Source organism: Paramisgurnus dabryanus, chromosome 1 (genome assembly GCF_030506205.2).
Source record: "Paramisgurnus dabryanus chromosome 1, PD_genome_1.1, whole genome shotgun sequence".
NCBI lineage: Eukaryota > Metazoa > Chordata > Actinopteri > Cypriniformes > Cobitidae > Paramisgurnus > Paramisgurnus dabryanus.
Genome location: NC_133337.1, coordinates 34071027 through 34091016, shown reverse-complemented (window position 1 = coordinate 34091016; position 19990 = coordinate 34071027). Strand labels below are relative to the sequence as shown.

At 37.7% G+C, this 19990-nt stretch overlaps 1 protein-coding gene across 11 annotated transcripts in view; it reads left to right on the top strand.

Moving 5' to 3' along the window:
* Positions 1-19990, top strand: part of sox5 (SRY-box transcription factor 5) — a 291386-nt gene that overhangs the window by 181908 nt on the left and 89488 nt on the right. For 2 of the 11 annotated variants that reach the window (XM_065268652.2, XM_065268653.2), the window contains exon 1: positions 8990-9208. The exons of 5 other annotated variants lie outside the window; for them this stretch is intronic. In XM_065268652.2, coding sequence (XP_065124724.1) covers positions 9171-9208 — 38 coding nt within the window. In that variant the 5' untranslated portion in view covers positions 8990-9170. Of the gene's footprint in view, positions 1-8989; positions 9209-19990 lie in introns of those variants that run through there. 4 more of the 11 variants (XM_065268651.2, XM_065268642.2, XM_065268649.2 and 1 more) reach the window with 2 other exon arrangements.

Here is a 19990-nt window from a genome sequence, read left to right as displayed (position 1 = left end):
TCTGAAATCACTGTTAGTTTGAGTCGTGTATAACATGCATTTGAAAAAGCAACACTCGTCAAACATTATCAATATACATATTCTTTATTATGAAAATACCTGAAAAGGTTTGAAGAACAGCAATATAAATATATCCTTAATGCAACACCAAAGAGTTTTTTTTTACGTTAAAATAATGTTTCCAAAAAGTTTCAGTCGTTCATCCACTCAAAACAGGGTGAACGGCACTTTCACATTCGCTTTGCAGCCCCCTATCGGCCAAAACCGCGCTAAAGAAGTTTCCAACCGTCGGGTCGCGGTCCTGTAGTTCGAGTGAAAACTAAAAAAAACTTGCTTTACAGCAGACCTACAATCCAAGAGCCAGCTTTGCTGCAGTAGGCTAAATTATTTACGACAGTGGTAATGGACAATTCCGCTTCCAACCTGTAGGGGGAGCAAATAGAAAAAACTCTTTAGTGTTGCTTTAAAGAGTAACTAAACCCTAAACCAACTTTTTTTAGTTAATGATCTGTAAGAATGATGCTTTATTAGTGCTGTTCATTGATTTTAGTAACTTTTTTGACATTTGTATATAAAGTGTTTCAATACTGCAATATATGGTGTAAAAACATCTGAGTGCTGCCCTCTTCAGGTTGAACGGTGGCTACTGCAGTTGAATTTTCCTATTGGATGGTGGGTCCAAAAAATGACTCGTGCCGTAAGCAGGTTCAAGCTCACCACGCACTTGTTACGATCTCACCACACACTTGGTGTACGAGCTTAGTTCGTCCCCTAAATCCCGTTGGGATCTTCCCACTTTTCTTGCATTTCTCAAATATTGCCAGTGGGCGGAGTCAGGCTTTGACCAGGGGTTTAGTTACTCTTTAAGCCATTTCCTGGAGCTGCGTGTGTATGATTCTTCGTCTGCAGTGCATATTCAGTTTCTGCACGAGAGCGCCCTCTGGCTTTTGGATGTAGCGGCATTTCACAATAATTCATTGAGAAGCATAGCAAGCATCATCGGCCGATATATTGGTGCGCCCCTAGATTATTCCCTGGGAATCGAACAACATAATCTCAAGGCAATTTGTATGTATTTTACAATTCCTCTGACCAAAATTTGTTCTTTTTGGATGATTTGCTTTTGCCCTTGTGACGTTAGAATCATTATGGTTAATATAGTTTTTTTTTATCGTACCTTTTTTTACTACTTCATACGAATTGGCCAACTTGTAAAATTACTAGCACAATGCCCTCTGAGGGGCCAATCACACCAACCACTTTTTAACTCTTTCCCCGCCATTGATGAGTTATCTTGTCAATAAAGAGTAAACATTTCCCTGACAATGACGCTTTCCTGACGATTTTTTACGGTTATCTGTAAATTCGATATTATCCACTATGGTGTTCTTAACAAATTTATAAAAAACAAACTGAAGCAAAAACGAATTGAATTAATTTTAAACTCTGTGTATGTTTTGATAATCATTCAGAATCTGATCTCTAGCTCAATTCCTTTTCAAAAACGCAATTATTTCAGCTTTTTTCTCAAATTTTTTATTTTTGAAGAAACCTACTCGCATTTAAAGGGCACGTATGGTCCGATTCACAATTTAACATTTCCTTTGGTGTATCGATACGCAAAAGATACATACAAATAAACGATGAGGCGAGTTATCGTCTCCAACGTAAATCTCTTTTCTTGGATTACAACAAACTGTCATATTTGCAAAAACTTTTAAAAGTGGACACTTGCTCTGAACTTGACGTAGGAAAGCTAGTGAGCGCGGTCTCCAGTAGTTCCAAGCAACTGTAAAGTTCTTTCACCAAAATGAAAGGCCCGCCTCTCTACTCATTCGATTGGACAATGGAAATCTGTGTATGATGTCCGGCGCTTTTCTGCTCAGATTTCTCCTGTAAAAATGCGTGGTGCAGGAGGTGGCCAAAACACTAGCCGTTCAGCGCGGATTAACAGCGCACATAATGCTCACCACCCATAGAAAATCATTCAAGAAAAGGCGCCGCTACTCCAATACTCGCGTTCTGTGTGATTGGCCCATGAGTGAGCTACATGAAAAATCATAAAACTCACTTTTGGAAAATTTAAATTTGTGGATTTATCAGCATGGAGCGAATCTGGGAGAGTTTGAACCTTGAAAACACCTGCATTCTCCTTTGATGCACTCATTCTTTTATTTTGATCTTTATGTATAGCAGCTTTTAAAGTGGATGAAACTGTTTGGAAATGCCTTTTTATCTCTGTTCTGATGAATTTTCTGCTTCACGTCTTTTGTCTGTTGTTGATGTCATTTCAACTCTCTTCTTTAATTTTCATCTGTTTCTCCATCACCTTGTAGCCTTGACTTGAAAGATCGTTAAAATGTTTAACTACAGATAATTGCTACCTGAGAGAAGCTAATTAATGCGCTGCTTGTGCCGGCGTGTGTGTATTTGAATGCATGCATGTGTGTGATTTGTATTCACTGTATTCTGTTCGGTTTAAAAACGATTAAATCTCTGAATGCCGCACACGCAACGTGCTATTTGAGCTTTTATACTTTTTAGTGGTGATTTCCAAGGCAAGCATCGCTATTGCTATCGCTTATAATTAACGTTAGGGCTTTGAACAAATTAACCTTTAACTCGTCCTACGCTGTTTGAGCAATGTGTCTGACCAGACTCTGTGAACGTGTTTAAGTGAAATTACTGAACCTAAACATGAGCCTGATAAAAATGCCCATTTACAAGAAACCATCAGACGCACTTAGAAGGTTTTACATGGGGACTCTTTACTTATTGTGTACATGCGTGTTGTTCAGGGTAGGTTTAGGGTTACACATTGTTAATCCTCATTTTTGTTTCAACTCAAATAAATAAGTACACTTAACCTAAACCTATTCCTCCATTACTTATGTGTTTTAGTTTAAAGCACAAATTGCATAATTTCTGTCATTCAACAAGAAATTTTGTGTTGAATTAATTTATTTTATAAATATCTGGATTTGACAATGTTACCATCATGCATTGCAGCATGCATAAATTAACTGCTACTGTTTTACTAATTGTTGTCTTTATTTATACTACAGCAGTTGTTATCTTTGTCGCTTATTATTTTTGTGATGAAGTCAAGAGCTCATCTTTTCACTAATAACACGTTTGAAATAAAGTTTCTCATATTGTTAACTGACCATTTGTAGAACAGGAAATGTTTAGCTAGCAAGGATATATTGTTGGAATGTGACATTTTACGTTCAGTGAACAAACATTTTTAATTGCCTGTTTAGCAGTCTTAAGTAGATTTAACTTAAAGTGTGTTACGCTATGTTTTTAAAGTTGCAGCAACTAAAAAATTATATAAAATAAAGAATTATTTTTATGTTACTTTAACTTAACAAATAAAGTTAAACAATTTCAACTTGTTTTATAAGTTATGTTAACTTATTACACGGTTTGTTGGAATGCTTGATGCTGATTGGTCGCAAGTTTGCAGATTTGTTTTCCTAGATAACAACCGCTCAGAATTATTAACACATAGTATCCCGGATACTGCAAATAATTTTGACAGGTACAGTTTAATATTACACAAAAAATTAAATATAAATATGACGACATATTTACAAATGATAAAACCAAATAAATAGTGTGTGCGTAACATTGAAATGTCTGGTTTTCGCGCCGAGTCCTTTTCTGTCATTATTTCTGCGATAAAACGCTGCTGTATACGTTATCCCTTACTTATCACATGTCAAAATGTATAAAGTATAACTACATGCAGATATTGTAAGTTTTACATTACAATGTCATAACAATGTAATACATTAATACATAATCATTACATTGCATAGATGTACATAGCATAGACTGTAAAAAATATGGACATAGGGTTCGTGACGTCACTCATAGGTTCGTGAAGAGCTTTTTAAAGAGAATAGTTGGCAGGGCTTGCTGTTGCCATCTTGGCATTGCGTATCCATGCATTACTTGTGGATAACCGAAAATGGATAAAGTGGCGGGATGTGGGCGAAACTGAATAGCTGGTTGCTGAAACCATGCCCGCCAAGTTCGACGGTAGTGAAACACTTTTTGTACCAGGCTGCTGTAAAGTTGGGCATTTTAACATGGGGGTCTATGGGAATTAACTCCCTTTTGGAGCCAACCTCTAGCGGCCAGTCTATGAATTGCAGTTTAAGTCACTTCGCAATGGTTTTATAAATCGAAAGGTTAGCCCTACATAGGTTAAGATGTTAATATAGAGGTCCCGCAGACGTCACACAGCCTAAACTCGATTGAGCGCTGTAGCATTGCTATCAATAGTGGTTGAACAATATTTTTAAACCAGACTGTTTACCATTTCAACATGTTGTATGAGGGTTTTATGTTAAATTGTTACTCTGAAATTACATTAAAGCCCCACTGTGTAGGATCTACTCCCATCTAGCGGTAAAGCTCTATATGACAACCAACTGATTATTAGTTTCTAGCCCCCCCCATTCGGAACGCGTTTTAACTAGTACGGTGGCCCTGTCATGCCAAGGTTAACATGGCTTCCAGTAGCTAAAGCAAAAGCAATGAAAAAAAATGAACAATTTGCATTGTCCTTTGCCTGTGATCCGTCAAAGCACACAGATTTATGTTAAACATGTAAAAAGTCTGATCGTCATGATATGTCCGCTTAAAATCACATAAGTTACAAAAAGCAATCATAAACGTAGCTTAGACACTCCTTTTTCATTCACGCGAGGAAAAATATCACAGGGGCTGTTAAACTTGGTATTAAGATGTGTTTTCATCGATCAGATCACAAGTGGACGAGAGAGAGACATTACGTTTACACTTGGTGTTTAAATCCGTCTCTTTTTGTCCATTTTCGACCGCTTCTCTTCAGATTACTGAGGAGATGGTCTGTGGACCAGTTCCTCTCCTGTCATTTACTCATGAGCTAGAGTAATGACGGGTTTAAATGGACGCGAACTAATATGTCAGAGTCCAATGCTTATGTTTAAGTAAACGTTACATGTCCGTGTATATGTAAGAGCTTTCTCTGATATTGGTAATAAGATCGCTCAACTTTCACACGCTTGTAAAATGAAACGAAAGACGCGCAGATCAGACGCTTTTATCAATGAAAGGCTAAAAATAGCGCTGTACACCGTGTGTTTGTGTTAGAGTTCAGAAAAGATGAAAAACATTTATCTCAGTACCTCAGATTACATAAATGGGCGGAGAGACGGCGTGTGGCTGTTCCAAGACATTAAACCACATGCATGTTTACACTAACAAGTGTTACGCATACCCATGCTATAGTTAGCCAAGGAACTATAAAACTTCAAGTTTACAACATAAACTGTATAGATGTAAACGAATATGCTGAATTACCTGTGGTGAAGATAGAAAGTAACTTGAGTCCAATGAGCCCCATCTTGGAAAACTAACTCCAATATTGACTTTGGTCTTGATGTTTTTCCTGTCGCGTTGTCGTTTAAAATCCCTGTTTCGCTTCCTTGGCGACTTGTTTTAATGTCCTCGAGAATAGTTCTTCAACAGGCTTTCAAAGCATTAGATCGCAGGTTTATCACGGCGTGCGGCCGAAGGATTCAGTCTAACGCAGGTCGCATATCCGGGCTGCATACGTCATCAAGCCTGGTTTATTTAAATTAACTGAGCATTACATTCGCAAGTCATAAGCATATTACATCAATTAACAATTAACTAAGAATAAATGTCAGCTTTATAATTGTTAATATTCTGAAATAAGACTGTCTTGATGACGTATACCGCCTACACATGCAACCTCCGTAGGCTTCAGCTCGCGGCCAGCTTGAGTGTGCTCTGAAAGCGCGAAAGGCGGAGCTTGAATTTCAGGAATGTCCCTCGTCGGCGAATGTATTTCAAAGATGGAGGCACAACATGGATTCAGCCAGAGAGCGCTACGGCGGTATGTATTTTAAATAGCAGATTCTACACTTACGAGAATACTTTGATTAGTGGGGTGGAAGTAATTACACATGAATGAGCACATACTTTTGGAAGAAAACATGGGTTTTTGCTAAGAATTAACTAAAAAAAGTACACACTGGAGCTTTAAAGCATTTCAAATATGGATAATAACTGGGCTGATACTATGGAGCTAGAAGAGTCTCAATAAAGATAAATGCACACACTACATTCACATATGCACACACAGGATTCATAAATACACACGCAGGATACACAAATGCACACAAAATTCACAAATGCACACACAAAATTTAAGAAGCACAGAAGATTCACAAATGCACACAAAATTCAGAAATGCACACAAAATTTATAAATACACAACCAATTCAGAAATGCAAACAACATTTACAAATGCACTCAAGATTCACAAATGCACAGGACAAGATTCAGAAATGTATTTCTGATGCACACACAAATATATCTTGATTTACAAACTGTTTTTGGTCTGTGAACTTTACTGCATTTGTGTGTGAATTTTGAGACTCCCCTGACTTGGCTCGACACACAAATGCCTTTTTTTAAACAGGGAATGATCTGCAACCAATTAGATATCTCCCTTGTTTTAGCCAATCACAAGAACGCACCCCACGTGGGGGATTGTTTACTTATAAGCCAATCACATGACCTTTAAGCTGGTTTGCCAACCGCCAATAAAACCGAAGAAGAAGAAGTTTACACAGCATGATATGCACGTGGTGCGGGCGCGAGCTAACGTTATCGCGGTGGAGTTCAGTCTGTCAGTTGGTTGGTTGAGACCTCAACATGGCTTCTGGCAACCACAGGGGAGCGGTATGTAGAACTTAAAGTGTTTAGCTAGTTATCTCCTTGTTATAATCGCCAAAAGCCTCAATTACAACTATCCATTTGTGCTTATTTTTGTGCGTTTCGGACGTATGTTTGGACACCAAATACAGATAATCGTGATTACAATATCAATGTGAATAATCTGCAATTATTCTCAACCAACCAACTGACAGGCAGAACTTCACCGCGCTAACGTTAGCTCGCGCCCGCACCACGTGCATATCACGCTGTGTAAACTACTTCTTTATCGGTTTTATTGGCGGTTGGCAAACCAGCTTAAAGGTCATGTGATTGGCTTATAAGTAAACAATCCCCCACGTGGGGTGCGTTCTTGTGATTGGCTAAAACAAGTGAGATATCTAATTGGTTGCAGATCATTCCCTGTTTAAAAAAAGGCATTTGTGTGTCGAGCCAAGTCAGGGGAGTCTCAAAATTCACACACAAATGCAGTAAAGTTCACAGACCAAAAACAGTTTGTAAATCAAGATATATTTGTGTGTGCATCAGAAATACATTTCTGAATCTTGTCCTGTGCATTTGTGAATCTTGAGTGCATTTGTAAATGTTGTTTTTGTATTTCTGAATTGGTTGTGTATTTATACATTTTGTGTGCATTTCTGAATTTTGTGTGCATTTGTGAATCTTCTGTGCTTCTTAAATTTTGTGTGTGCATTTGTGAATTTTGTGTGCATTTGTGTATCCTGCGTGTGTATTTATGAATCCTGTGTGTGCATATGTGAATGTAGTGTGTGCATTTATCTTTATTGAGACTCTTCTAGCTCCATATGATACACATTAAAAGCATTAATGAATGAAAGTGCGCAGTGAACTGAGCATAAAACTCCTGCTGGCATCATTCATTTCACATTCGCTTTCGACTGTCCTTTCCTGCAAGTATTGTGGCGTAAACAAAATGGGTCACGTGACATCCGGACCTCTATAAAGTGTAGTAATAGCAGGAGTCAGTCCAGGTGTGTGTTTTTCCACAGGTATGATGCTTATCATTTCCCAAAAAATACACAAATAATGTTACCAAAAAACTCGAACAATATTATAACACCAAGACACACGGCTATTCTAACTTACTAAACAAATTGCATTATGTTCAGTTCCCAATAAATGACATGTATTTTCATTTTCATTGGGATAAATTGGTTTTGCTAAATGCAATTTAAAGAGTACTTTTGTTGTGTAATAGATGTTTGTTGAGTATTACCATGACTTCGGCGGACAAATGAAAGAAATACGATAAGGGTTTGTGTTTGTAACGCCATGTGACAAGCGTCTGTTTAGAAAGGTGGACTGCAGCGTGTGTGTTTCTGGGTCTGAGGTTGAGAAAGACTGACACTCTGTTTAAAGTTCAGCGTAACAGCCTTGCTGCTGTATTTCAATCTGTCAGACTTGCTTTCCTCCGTTTAGAAGAATAGCTCTTTTCTTTTCTCTCACTCTCTAGCTCTCTCTATCTCTCTCACTCTCTCTCTTTCTATAATATAGACTGACAAGGGCAGTACGTTAGTTACACTGGGAAAACAGAAAGCATAATGGGTCGCTCTTAAATGTTCAAACTTGACATGCTTCATTTCTGCATTCTGGGTAAATTAGGCTACTTTGGGCCATTTATTTTTTTTAACTGCAAAAAGTAACCTAATTTACCTTTTTTAAATGAAAGATTGTGATATTGTACAATAATAGTTTCTTAATTTCTTTTTAAAAAAATCTGTCAACGTTTATTTGTCCCTGTGTCATTCCAAACTTGTATGACTTCCCTATTCTTTTAAAGGATGTTGACACTTCAATGAAAAGTGAATGGGGACTGAGGCTGTCATAACATTCATTCACATTCTTCCTGGTAACATTTGCATTCCACAAAAGTTAAAATTATCATTATAATTTATATTTAATTAAATTAAATTAAAAGTTAGGTAATTTTTTTACGAGTTAGGAGTTTGGCATGGCACTTTATGAGTCTGTTGTGTACGTGAAGTGTATGTTTGATCACGCAGTGTGACATCGGGACACCGGGGTTGAAGGAAGGGGGCAGTGCTGCTGCATATGTGTGTGTGTAAGAGAGACAGGGAGTGTGTGTCCTGTGCTACACTGTGTCATGCTCTGGCCCTTTAAGAGCCGATCTAGCAGCTTAGAGCTGTAGAGAGAGGGGTGGAGAGAGAGAGAGGGAGAGAGAGAGAGAGAGGGGTGGGAGTGCGAGGTTCGGCGTGTGAGAGTGTGTGTACGGCACAGAGAAACAGAAACAGTCTTCGGTTTAGCGAGAGGTTAGAGGAGCACCAGGCAGCGGGCGTGCATGTGCGAGTGTGTGTTCTCGGAGGTCTCCGGGTTTTGGAAGTGTATGTTGTCGTGGAAGGACTCCTGCATCTCAGACCCCTTGTTTCAGCATGCTTACTGAGCCTGAGCTTTATCAGGAGTTTAACAGGTATGTTCACACACATGCGTATACTTCTCCATGCCGGGCACAGATCCGGAGAAAGTGTGTTTATGGAAAGAAAAAGACTATTTTATTACTTTGTGCGTTGTGTTGATGCTGCTGGGTTTGGCTTGTGTGAATGTGTCTGTGGTTTACAAAAGAAAAGAAAGTTCATCTTGAGATGGACGTGCGAGTGTGTGTTTACTAGAAGCACACTGTGCGTATTGTCCGCAAGACGCAGTGAACTTAGTGAACGCGGGACTTTGGGACGCTCAATAAGTTTCAAAAGTGTCTGGTCTAACAGGTTATCTTTGTCTGTGTGTTGTATGTTTAACGTTGTGTCTTCATGACCGTGCTTGTATTTACATGCGTCTATCTCTGTGTTTAATGCGCTTGTGCATGTTAGATCGTGTTTGATAAGAGTCGGTACTCCCCCGTCAGTGTTTCCCTGGCACAACTTGTATTTTTTATTTTTATCTTCACTGATGTTTTGCTCATTTGCAGTTCTGAGTAATATGTAAGAGTAAAAACTAAACAGCTGAGTGGTTTAAATGCAAGTTTCTCAAAAGCGTTATTTACTGTACCAAACCTGTTTGGTTTCCCCATTTGTCCATGTTTAGTTAATTTCATTTAGTGTTGTTTTTTTTTGTTTTTTTATTGTGGCCAGATGTTTGTGTTGGCCTTCTGTTGTGCCGGCATAGCGTGCGAGGTGGGAAATGTTCTCACCTACTTTAATATGTCAACAAAAGTGGCTTTGCTGCAGAGAAAAGTAGGTTTGACTTTAAAGCTCCATTGGGAAGATTTATCCATAATACTCGGTTTTAATGCAAGCTTCCCACTAATGCACACACACACATTTTTTTTATTGCATTATAACACTGCACTGTTTTACCAGATGAAACTAATCTTTTGTTCGGCGATAAACTCTGCGGTTTTATCCCTGAATTAAGAACACATTTATACGTCAAGAAAATGTGTTTTTAATAAATCATTGCTCTCTTGGGGGGGTTGCAGAAAAGATAACACAACAACTCTGAGGAATTAAACATTTAAAGGATTACACAGAAAAGCAGAATGTATAGTGATAAAAGCAGGGATTACAATGACTTAGAAGAGGATGGTTAAACTCAGCTTTCCAGTAACGCTCACTGTCAGTGGTAAAACAGTGTGGGTTTGCCGGGTACATGTGTGTATGGGGACACGTAGAGTTATGTGTAGATGTGTGAAGTTTCTCCTCTGTCCTGATGCTGACTCTTTCTGCAACACTGTGAGTCTGTTTTGATATTGTAAGTGAGATGAACGGAGATAAAGTGAGAAAAGGCTAGAAATAGATTGAATAAGTTGTGACGTTTGATGGCGATGAAAAGTAAATTGTGGATTGTTGTTGTTGTTAAAAGCACAGAATAATAATCTCTTGATTGTATCGTATGAATGTCATTGTTAATCTGTGAAGGTGGTTACATTTAAGAAATGCAATTTAAAGATGAAAATTTTTTTGCTTTAAAAAAGAGAAATTTGCGAAACACAAACAATCTCAATTTCTCTAAAGTGTTCTTTTTTGCTAAATACCTTTGTTTTTAATGCAATTTTTTTTCATCTTTAAATTGCAATTTCTTAAATGTAGAAACATTTTTTGTTAGTTTGTTGTTGTTTATTCGGCTAAACATACAGAATTTATATTTTTAACAACTAAATTAAAACAAATTAATTGACCTAATAAAAGTTATTACTTGCTGCAAGTGTAAATACATTGTTTTCATTTATTATTATTACTTTACAATAAGGTTGTATTTGTTAACATTTAGGTATTGCATTACCTAACATGAACTATCAATGAACTGTTAAAATTAGTTAATGCACCATGAACTGACATTGAACACTGAATAACTGTATTGGCATTAACTAACTAACATTAACAAGAATGAATTAATGTTGAAAAACATTGTTTGTTCATGTTAGTTAATGCATTTACTAGTGTTTACTAATACAACCTTATTGTAAAGTGTTATTATTATTATTATTATTATTATTATTATTGTAGTTGTTATTATTATTGATGATATTATTATTATTGTTATTGTTGATATTATTATTATTATTATTATTATTACTATTATTATTTTGTTGTATAATGGCTGTGGTTGTTTGAGTGTAGTTATGGTGAAAAAGTAGAGAGGGGATACTATGGTCAAACTGTCACATTCCTCTGTGAGAGAGAGCGAGAGAGAGAGAGAGAGAGAGAGAGAGAGAGAGAGAGAGATGAAGGGGTGTTGGGGGATAGACTTTAACACTTCTCCATTTGTCTCCCTCCTTTAATGGATGGTTGTGTTACATCTCACTCTCTCTGTCTCTCTCTCTCTCTCTCTCTCTCTCTCTCTCTCTCTCTCTCTCTGTCTCCCTCTCCCTCTCTTTTTGCCTCAATTCTTTCTGGTAGAGAGACACTGTGGGTTCCTTTACCCAAGTGTGCACCATGCACATTTTTGACTCCTTTGCATGTAAATTAAACCACTATATTTTTTAACACATATTAGACCAAACAAGCTGCTTTATAGTAAATGCAAAGTGCGTTGTTATCTAGTTAAAGGGCTGTGTGTTCTTAAAATTGGCCACAGATGGAGCTAAATATGACCTTTGGGGATATTCAGGGATGCACTCATTTGAAAAAAGGATTTATGAATAAAGAAAAAATATTAAAAATGGATTCTGTTACAGTAGTTATAGTGAACGTAATAAGGTTTAAACAAAAACAACAGGAGTTTATAATGTGTCCGCATTTTGTGTACATGTGTGTCAGGTTAATAATGTTTAAAAGGCAGAACGGTGTCTGTAAGGGTCAGCTTTAGGGATGAAAAATATAATTCAGTTCAGGATTAAATTAATTCAGTATGTTCTGTCTCACTGATGGAGGTTCCCGGTTTTCTCTGTCAATTCCGATGAGGCCGGCTCTATTTTCTGTAGCCCGTGTTATGAACTCTCGCAAGGACTTGATAACCGTGTATCCATGTAAAAAAAGAAGGAACATTGGAAAAGAATGCTAAAGGGTTTCCTCCAGATCTCCTCCCTGTGAAATCAGCTGACTATCCGAACGTCCACTGAGATCGATGGGAACTGAGTTGTCGTGTCGTTTAAGAGGTTAAAGTCCAGAGTTTCACATTTATATACAGACAGCGAGAGGGGCTAATAAGACAGAAATCGTATGACAACGGGTCAGAGGTGAGGGCTCGGATGTCAGAGTAGACAATCGCATCAGGGGAAGGATAATAAAAATCAATGAGACGCTCCGCTGAACGGGTTCTGTCATGTGTAAGTTATCCGCTACAATTAAGCCTCTGTACATTGCATTTAGTCACTTCATGCTGGAGTTTCTCGGGACTTAAAAGATGCTGTGTGTGCCTGCCATGACCGTTACACCCGATTTGTTATTGCACCGGCCTGTATGAATAAAGTTAATGATACAGCTTAAGTTGAACTCTCTCTCATCCTTCGATATTTATATCACTTAATAAAACTTTTATAGAAACCTGTGGATTTAAAGCAATACATGATGGTTACTCAAAGAGCCTTTCAAATGTAAAGACCTCTTTACAAGTGTGTGCAATAGACTTGTTTTTATGTAAAGCAAATTATATTTAATACGGACTATCCATAAATATATTAAACATTTTTAAAGTGAACTCTTTTACAAATAATGCCATCCCCGAAGGGAGGGTTTGTGAGATTAAGCATGCTTCTGCTAAAAGTTTTGTAAATACATGAACACATAAAAAACAAGAAGTCTGGGAAAGTTTTACTAGAAGTTTTAAGTGTGTGTGTTATATGCAAAATGGCACTAAAAACATTAGTCAGTCAAGGGAAATAAATAATAAGAGAGATGACAGGAAACTATGCAGACAGATGAAGTGATGACTAAAATACTGGCAACCCTTTGTGTGTTTGTGTGTTGATGCAGCAGTTGCCTTTGGCGCTGTGGGCACAGTGTTACTTGCTGGTGCCTTGTGTGTCCACCCAACAGCAAACACACACCACTGCTTATCGTGCATTTGCGTGCGTGTTCGTCTGTACAAATGAAGTTGTTTTCGCTTTGCTCATATGACTTCTGTGTAGATCACGGTGTTTGTGACCTCACCTCCATGTCTAAACAGTAACGGATGACAGTGACATTAGGCTCTGTGTTCTTGCCTTTTGTGGCGGCTCTGGACAGGAAATCGGGGCGGCCCTGAAGCCTTCACGTCAGAGGGAAAAAACAGAGCCTGCTTTGTGTTTTCATTAAGTGTGCGCGCAAATAACGTGTGTACGTAGGGGCATGTACACGTGTGAAATTGCTCTTATACAGTGTGCGAATTATTCGAAGATGTCAGGGGGGGTTGACTTTGACAGATATTTCTTTCAAGGCATTTTCGAGGCGTAGCTGCTCGCAGCACGACTCAAATCGACTTTCTTAATGCCACTTTGAAACAAAAGACTAAAGTTTTTGGTGATATTTATGATTTAAGTTATATATGTTTTTTGCAGCACGTATCCATAACCTTTCATATGTTCATTTTTTCTTTATTATTTTTTTTTGACATAGGGTATCATTCCTCATTCATAGCAGCAGTCACACCCCTTTAATTTAAACCCCTGTCTCATGACTCCTTACAGTTTTGGTACGCTGTGATGTTAAGTTGATGTAACCCAAACATCAAAATCCAAACAGGTGCTGCCTCCAATCCAGTAGCGTACACTGATTAGTGAATAAAGCGTGAATGATTAAGAGCCCTTGCAAGTGTGCGCTACGGCTAAATTCACTTCAGCGCAGTCGCCGCTTGTTACGCTTCCACCCGCTGCCAATCGCTTCCTTCCCACAGAGAGAAAAATTGAGGGAGCTATAAATAGCTGTAAAGTAATATACTTAAAAGACAAATCGAAACCGAGACACAAACACAATTGTGCGAAAGGGGAACCATCGCATCTGTGACTTTATCATCCCGGGAGAAGAAGATAAAGAGTAAGGGAGCGAGAGAAACGGATCAGGTTGTGCTCCGTTTGTGTCCGAGTGGATTGCGAGGGTTTGTCTTTACTTTTGGACACACTTTGGTTTATTCTCACAGTCTGATAACTAATAAGAGTTGATCCTCATAATCCAATAATCATATTACACGAGAATTTACCTTCACTATTTGCAATTATGCTTTTATATTTTTTCTACCGTATATTGTCTCAAGGAAAAATAGCAATGTTGTGACAGGTGTGTGTGTTTGGTTGGACAAACTTGTAGTTTGCTAAATCTGACTATATATATATATATATATATATATATATATATATATATATATATATATATATATATATATATATATATATATATCAAGGTTGTATTTATTATATAGAATGATATGTAGCCAAAACTGACTTCATCTGAAAAGTTTGGTTTAGTTCATTACACCTAGCCTTTGTATCAAAACAAAATGTGTGCTTGTCATTGTAATCACTTTATATCATACTTGTCAGTTTTATGGAAATACTTCTGACCACTGTCTGGACCTCAGACCTACAGTATGCCCGACATCAAGCATTTTCCACCGTGCATGTGACACATTTAGCCTCTAAATGATGTCCTGTCATTAGAGACACTTCTGGAGTGTTAATAACCACTGCTGATGGCGATTAGGTAAAGCTCTCAGATTCAGTATTTAAAGTGCAGCGCCGCTACTGTTTAATGGACCCTGTATTTTGGACGATTAGCGTCTGTGGAGAAATGTACGTTGCGATATGAGAGGGACTTAGGAGAGAGCTCGATCTCCGTCTGAGCTTAAAGGGGAAGTGCGCCTTTAATCCGGGCTTAGTGCATGCTGCCCGCGGGAGGGGGCGAGCGGCGTACCGGCGGGGCGGCCATTAGCTTTTAACGATTAGCTGTGAAAGTTAGCCTCTGGCCTTGGGGTTCAACTGTGCATGGAAAGTTTATGAAATTTAAAAAAGTCATCTTGTTAAGTTTGATTTATTTAAACGCTACAGTAAATAATTGTGTTGTTTAGTCACCTCACCCATATCAGCACCTTGTATATACAAGGCTGTTTATGAATAACACAAGAAGATGAATGGCAGTAAAGTTATTAATCTACTAGATAATGAAGAAAGACTGCTGTTAAAGTTTACAATGCAAATAAGAAGAGCTTCAGGGACTATTTTTTGTGCGTCTGTGTTGTGTTAGCGTGAGCCCCAGTCTTTGTGTGTGTGTGTGTGTGTGCGCGCGTGTGTGCCAGTGGATGGGGTCTGTGTGTGTTTGGCAGGCCGGGGTTTATTGGAACCACAGAAGGATGGAGTGAAATTATGCTAATGGCTGCTAATTATGACCTTGGAGACCAGCTTTTCTGCCAATTTATCTGCTTAATAAAACTCTCGCTTTTTTAATCCCAACATCTCGACATGCTTTAAATGTTTCATGTAGACTCTTCACTACACGACAGGTCTGCCAACTTTAAATGAAATAGTGGCTATAACCTGCTCACCCGGGGAGCGGAATTGTATAGTAATTATACTTCAAAGGCTCGTCGGAAAATAGACATTTTATTGCTCAAGAGGAGCTGTGAAAGGCTTCTGTCATTGGGCCGGAAAGGAAGTAAGGTAGAGAGAGAAAGAGAGAGACAAAAGGAGAAAGTGTGAGATGAGCAAAAAGATGCATAGACTTGTCCAAAGGTGCACATGGTTGCGAGTATCAGACCTAAATCTTGAATACAAAACAACCTGCCGCAAAGAGTATACTTATCTGAAGGTGAATATGTTCAAGGAAAAGATTTTAAGTAGTGAGATTCAATTGAATGATTTCAATTCCCTTAAAAATTCACCTTCAACAGTTATATGCATTGAACAAAACACTTAAAAAATAATATTTTTCATTGCATATTTTTAAATGATTGTACAATTTATTACAACAAAACTTTAATTTTAATATTTTTGAATGTATTTTGTTTCTTAAATAACGTTCAGAATCCAAGAAACCCTCTTTGTAAAGGATAAAGTTTCTAAAGACTACAAAAAAATAAAGAGAAATTATTATTTGAAGAACATTTGCCTAATATATATTTTTATTGTTTTAAAGTGTGTGCGGGTACCACATTACAAAAAGGTATTGTTAACATTAGTTAAAGTGATAGTTCACACTAAAATGAAAATTCTGTTTTATTTTTTATTAATACAAATATTATATTTGCCTATACACAACAGAAGCAGAAACAGAAGCACCATTGACTTCCATAGCAGGAAAACATCATACTATGGAAGTCAATGGTGCCCAAAACGGTTTGGTTAAAAAACATTGCTCAACATATCTTCCATTGTGTTCAACAGAACAAAAAAACAAATGTAGGCTATACAGGTTTGTAAAAACATGAATAAATGATGACAAAATGTTCATTTTTTGGTGAACTATTCCTTTAATGCATTAGCTAACTAACAATGAACATTACTTTCCCATCATTTATTATTCTTTCTTCACGTTAATTTCAGCTTTTTCTGATATATTTTTCAAATAAAAAAATGTAACTGTTAACATTAGTTAATGCACAACTAACATTTAATGCATTGTTAGTTAATGCTTTTAGTAATGTTAATAAATACAACCTTACTGTAAAGTTGCTACCAGTCTGTTTAATGTTTTTGGAAAACATCCCACGAGTCTCACAAGAGTCTCATTAAAAACCGTAAGTACCAGCAAGTCTATTTGTTAAAAATGAACCAGCTCAAAACAGTCATTCCTGTTATAAGTTTATATCGTACACATCATTTGATTCCAGATTATCGCGACCTTTAATTGAGGGCAGTATGGGTGCCTTTGTCTGAAAGGCCGTGTTCTTGGTCCCGATGTGTATATTGGGGGTTGGTGTGTTAGAGAGAGAGCCAAGCTAAGGTGTGTGTGTGTAGACCTGAAACAAAAGGGTCCAGTGTGTGCGAGTGTGTGGAGGTAGTGTAAACAGAGTGCTTGTGGAGTGGCAGACAGGCCCGTGTGTCTGTGCAGTTTATACAGCTGCGTTGACTGCTTTTACTGCCCCGGTGCAAACCAGCACACGGCCGAGGTACCCCCACCGTCTCCGCCCAATACACACATTCACAATTATACAGCCAAATTAATAGATATACCCTCGCTCAGGGGCGGCGTTTGCGTATGGCAGGGTATGGCAGTTGCCATACCCTAGCATTCAGACAAAACACCAGAAATCAACAGGCTATAATGAAGCTCATTAAAAATAATATTAAATATTTTAAGTAGAACATATCTGAACATTGGTACATCACTAATATGGATAATTTACGCGTGTGCTCGACTTCATGCTATAATACAGGAACCGACATGTGGATGACATCAACGTGCCGCGAGAGCGGTTTGAAAGCAAACTCTTCCTATTATTTCTCGCCTCACCCTCGCGGTACTTTGATGTCATCACCCTGTCGTTCTTGCAGCGCAGATTGAATTGTGCAGGAGGTTTCATGATGACCGCTGTTGTTATAATCTTTATTTTCGCAAGTAAACTCCTTTTTTTGTTTTAACATTCAAACAGACTCTCCCCCACACTCGCGCAATGCATATTGCATACATTATTCCAGAAGTAAAATGATTTGTTCAATTCAATTTCAATGCAATTTCAATTCGATTTGTTCTCTGTGGATAAATAAACATGTTCTCTTACACTGGGAAATTGTAGCGCAGTCGAAGTGAATTGTATTAATTATTTGCGCGCGTTTTTGAATATGGCGACTTGTGGAATAAAAACTGCACGACGACAAAAGGTAAGACTTGTTTTTGCATTTAGCCCTGTTTTACTAAGAGTTTTATTTAGTGTTTTAGTTGGTTAGCTGGCTGGGTTAACTACGTGTGCTCTATCACATCATTAAAAGTCTTTATTGTGTTTTATAAGTGTTTATTGGCGGCTGTCATGACAAGATTTGTGAAGGGATGTTACAGTATGTTTTGATATTATCTTGATTTAGTTTTATCTGTTGCTGGAGTTCCACTTAGTTAAGAATGACAACATTTGAAAAGCATTTTAAACAACCATGATTTCTGTTTTTGTTATTCATTTGTATTGCTTCCGTATTGTTGTCAGTAAGTGTACATCCGTGCAATCATAGTATGATTTTATACAGGTTGGTGGAGTATGTAAACATATGGGTATAATGTGGTTTCATAGATTCGTTATTTGAATGGCCGCCTTGTACGAAGAATTTTTGCCATACCCTAGGTTTTCGTGAAACGCCGCCACTGCCCTCGCTCACACACAACAGTCATAACACACGGGTAACACTGTTTGTTATGATAGACCCGTGGCTGTCAGACTCCGGAAATACAACGTCTGTATCGTAGTTCATCGTTTACCCAGAAGTCTTTGCAAAGTTCGTTTGTGCTGTTTTAAGCATGGCGATATTATTTATGAAACCAACTTATCTGGGTCTGAGTGAGGTGAACCTTATTTACTCCATCTATACGATTAGAAACGTATATGACATTTGTCTTTTTGGTTTTGGCTCAATCATTCAAAAAATATTTGAGTTTGATTCATTATATTTTTACACAAGCAACACACACATCTCTGCTACAAATGAACATTTGAAGTTTGTTTCTAGTACTTACCATTCTTGGACAATTACACCAAACGTGACAGAAGTGCAAACGTTACAACTTACCCCATAGGTGGGGTTAATTGTAAAAGGCAGGGGGTTAGTTGTAACACTTGCTAAAAATTAAGTTTGCAGGTAAATATTTCAATACTATTTTGTCTATATATTTGAAGGGGATATTGTTAATATATCCGTCTATAATAGACAGGTATCCACACTGTATTCATTCATGGATACAAATGTCTAAATATGTGAAAAAAGCCGAACAATTATGACAAAGCATTTTTTTAAATGTGACCCAGTCTGTAATAACCATACTACAGTTTCACGATCAAATTCTGAGATAATGACCATCAAACTCTGATTTAAGCCATTCATTTCATTATGATTTCAATCTTTGACGTGACCTTATTTGATCAAAATGAAAGATATAAACAAAAATAAATTTAATTTTTGATAAGACAGGCACATTTATTTTGTTGGCCGCCAGCAATTTTGTAAGGGTCCAAATATGACCCCATCCATCCGTTTGGCCCAACGGCGGAATCCAAACGAGGATTATAGCGCGTTCTGTCTTTTCCGGCGCTTGCAGATGACGTTTTGGCATTATGCAATTTTGTATTATTATCTGACTCCAAGATAATGTTAATATAAATCGGATTGAGAATTACTTTTAACAGTTACAGAATTTGGGTGGATGTTTGGTTATTCTTGTTTAGCCCTACTTGTTATTGCATCCGTTCATTCGGCTACTCATGTCGCTTTGGACTCACGCACCGGCCGTTTATTAATATTTAATAATCATGCGGGCCCACGATCACAACCGAATCAGGCTTGGTCGCTGCTAGAGGTTAGACCATATGTTCAGAAGGCCGCCTTTTATGCGTGCTCGTCTCTGAACATACTTTATTTAGTCCCCATAGAGGTGCAACTTAATTATTACAATATTTATTTCTAACCAGAGGCTCACGACCACTATCATAAAACAAACTGACCGTCTTATCCAATGATAGCTTTGTATAATCGTGTCATAATTTAATATGCAACTTAGATAGATTAATATTGAAATAACCAGAGGCTGAGGCTCATCTGATTTAGAGTGGTCAGACAACATTTACTTGTTACTCTAAACAGGAAATTAGCCTCCACGCATCTAATTTAACTTAAACTAACGCCAAGTGCTAGTCGGATCTCCAAAAT